The sequence below is a fragment of the Geospiza fortis genome, unplaced genomic scaffold (genome assembly GCF_000277835.1).
Source record: "Geospiza fortis unplaced genomic scaffold, GeoFor_1.0 scaffold450, whole genome shotgun sequence".
In the NCBI taxonomy this organism is placed as follows: domain Eukaryota; kingdom Metazoa; phylum Chordata; class Aves; order Passeriformes; family Thraupidae; genus Geospiza; species Geospiza fortis.
The window spans coordinates 1599397-1602330 of NW_005054416.1; the positions used below are offsets into that span (position 1 = coordinate 1599397).

The window sequence follows — 2934 nt, forward strand, 5'->3', positions numbered from 1 at the left end:
CTTCCCTTAGGGCAGATTCCCCCTGTAGGCAGCTTCTGTCTGTGCAGCCTGTGTTGGCTTTGGGATGAATGGAGGGATCCTCAGGGGTGTCCAGAGGAGGCCAGGAAGGGCTAGGAAGTGCTCCAAGGGCTGGAGCATTACACAGACAGGCTGGGAGAGCTGGGAATGTTCAACCTGGAGAAGAGAAAGTTCCAGGGAACCCTTAGAGCCCTTTCCAGTGCCTAAAGGGGATCCAAGAGAGCTGGAGAGGGACTTTAGGAAGAGGCTGGAGTGACAGGACAAGGGGGAATGGCTTCCCACTGCCAGAGGGTGGGTTTAGACAGCATATTGGGAAGAAATTCTTCCCTGTGAATGTGGGGACACTCTGGCACAGGTTGCCCAGAAAAGATGGCTGCCCCATCCTAGGAAGTGTTCAGGGCCAGGCTGGACAGAGCCTGGAGCAACCTGGGATAGTGGAAGGTGTCCCTGGCCCAGGCAGGGGGTTGGAACTGGGTAATCTTTAAGGTTCTGTCCCACCCAATCCATTCTGTAATTCCATGATTCCAACATCTCTACACATGTGGAGAGCCAAAGCACAGTGCAGCATCTTTGGCACCTGATCCTGAAGGTCACTTTGGTGGGCTGTTGTTGCGAAACAAAACCTATGGATGGACTGATGAAGTCAGCCAATATTTTTGTCTCCTGTGGTGGAAAACACCTGGGATTCCTTTCCTTGCAGGGCTGCACGGGGTTAAACAGCAGACAATGCTCATAGGAATAATCCCTCAACTGATCTTTATCTTCTCTTGGTGGTTATTAATAGTAGCAGGGAGCTGTCTCCAGGATGCTCAAGCTTCCCAGTGTCACCATATGTGTCCATGTGTGTTCATGAGGTGCCAAGGTAGAGGCTGAAGCTCCAGGGGTGCAGATCCATTACCTATTTCCATGTGGAGTGACATTCTGTTTGAAGGCATCCCCAGGCTGTGTCTGCTCAGCTGTCTGGCCACGCTTGAGTGAGGAGTTCCGGTAAGGATATCCATTGGCTGAGGAGAGCTGGAAAGGCAGACATGGAGTCAGTGTTACCAGGAAAGGGGAAAGCTGATTGGAGAAAAGGAGAGGCCTAGTGGGAGATGAGTCGTGGCCTGGCAGCTTTTGGTCAAGATGTTCTTCAGGGAAGCCTGTGTCCCTGGAGCTCAGTGACATTGTAGGGTCCTGTTGTCTTGAGTCGGGAGAGGCTGATTATTGCTGCCCTTTTCCAGCCTCACAATTTGCTTTCCGTATTTAACACTCTGGTTGCTGGAGCAACCAGATCCAACTGAGTTTTGATCCAACTACTTGTTGTACACCACCACACCCCCCTCAGCTCCATCTCTCTGGAGAAAGGGGAGGGAGAGGGAAGAGAGGATCCCAAGGGACACAGGACTAACCTCCTCTTGCAAGTGTCCGATGTCTATTTCCCAGGGAGCTCCACGGAAGATTTCTGTGGGTGGTTCCCAGCCATTGCGGAATTTGGGGATGTAGGTGGGGATGTTCGCGTCTCGAGGCCACTCAGCTCTAGGATACAAAGTGGAAATATCAGATGACATTCACAGGAATGTGTCTTTGAGAGCATCCCCTCAAAGGAGAAGCAGGAGCATCAGGGCATCCAAGCATCCCCTCTGCCTAGGGAGCCTGTGGAGACGGCAGCTCTGTCCTCACCTGGATCTGGTCCATGTCTCCCCCAGGGAATCCCAGAGGTTTATCTCTTTGGGTGTCAGGTGTCCTCTCAGGAAATCGGTGGCATCTTTAGAAAGCAGTGGGCTGAGGACAGACCGGGCCAGCTCGGGGCCACCACAGCTATTGATGATCTGGGTCACACACAAACCACACAAAGAGGAGAGAACTTGCAGGAAACGGTCAAAATGTCAAACCAGGGACACACAAAGGAGCAGGAATCAAAGACAAAGCTGATCCTTGGATCAGCTCAGTCACCTCAAGAAACACCAACCTAAGTCTTTGAAGGAGACTGGACAGTTCAGGGGAATATGAATTTTTTTTAGATTGGAGTCAAAGTAAGATTGATCTATAAATGAGCTGTTGCTACAGACAAGTGAAGTGTCACAAGCTGACACTTCAAAAAATGGAAAGTATCTTGCTATTCCTGTATCCTTTCTGGCTCCTTTTTCAAGTTGGGATTTCTGCTTCCAAGTATTTTCAGTGTAAATCCTGAGCTGTGTTTGCCTGAAGGTGACACCAGAAAGATTCCCAGTGGGAACCCCAGCTAACTGTCCCTTTTGCTCACAGTAATGCTTTATTGATTGGATGGAAAGATTAGCTGGGGTTCCTGTATTTACTTTAAGCTGCAAACCAGATCAGAGGCCAGGAACAACCAGCATCACTTCTGGAAGTTCCTGAGAAAGCTGTGGCCAGGAGTGAGCAGTTTTCTAACCCTTCTGCACAATCTGTCTGCTTGTAAGTGTGAAGTAAAAATAAAAAGGGAGTTCCCAGTGAGACCTGGGAATAAGATTTACCAGTTCCAGTGGCCCAAATAGGAAATGCACCAGCTCTGAAGCGCTGGGGTTCTGGATGTGCTTCCTCAGTTTGGCCTGGAAAGAGAAACACAGTTTAACCCTAACTTGAGTGTTCCTTCTCTTTTCTGTCACATGGGGGGAGTGTTGCTGGCTGATGAGAAGAGTAAGGGATGGAGGAATAGGAATCATTCATTTAAATTTTGTGTCCATTTCTAATTCCTGATGAATTTCTCTCTGTTAAATCAGTGCCTTGGAAGGTAATTTCAACAGACACACAAAACCTTGGCTTATTTTGAAAGTCCTAGGGAGGAAAGGCCAGGGTTATGGTTGCTTCTGCCTCTTGCAGGGTTGAGAATCCCACTAGTTCCATGAATGAAAACAAGATAGGGTGTTTTGAGGGTCCCTTTGCAATTGCTGACCGAGCTCTTGCCTGTGGCTGCTGGAG

At 49.4% G+C, this 2934-nt stretch overlaps 1 protein-coding gene across 1 annotated transcript in view; it reads right to left on the reverse strand.

The window, feature by feature from the left end:
* EPS8L2 (EPS8 like 2) overlaps positions 1-2934 on the reverse strand; it is a 64096-nt gene that overhangs the window by 22447 nt on the left and 38715 nt on the right. The window contains exons 12-15 of the mRNA XM_031061498.1: positions 2490-2564; positions 1678-1826; positions 1407-1533; positions 917-1032 (exon numbers count right to left, since the gene is read on the reverse strand). Of these exons, the coding sequence (XP_030917358.1) occupies positions 917-1032; positions 1407-1533; positions 1678-1826; positions 2490-2564 (467 nt within the window). The remainder of the gene's footprint in view (positions 1-916; positions 1033-1406; positions 1534-1677; positions 1827-2489; positions 2565-2934) is intronic.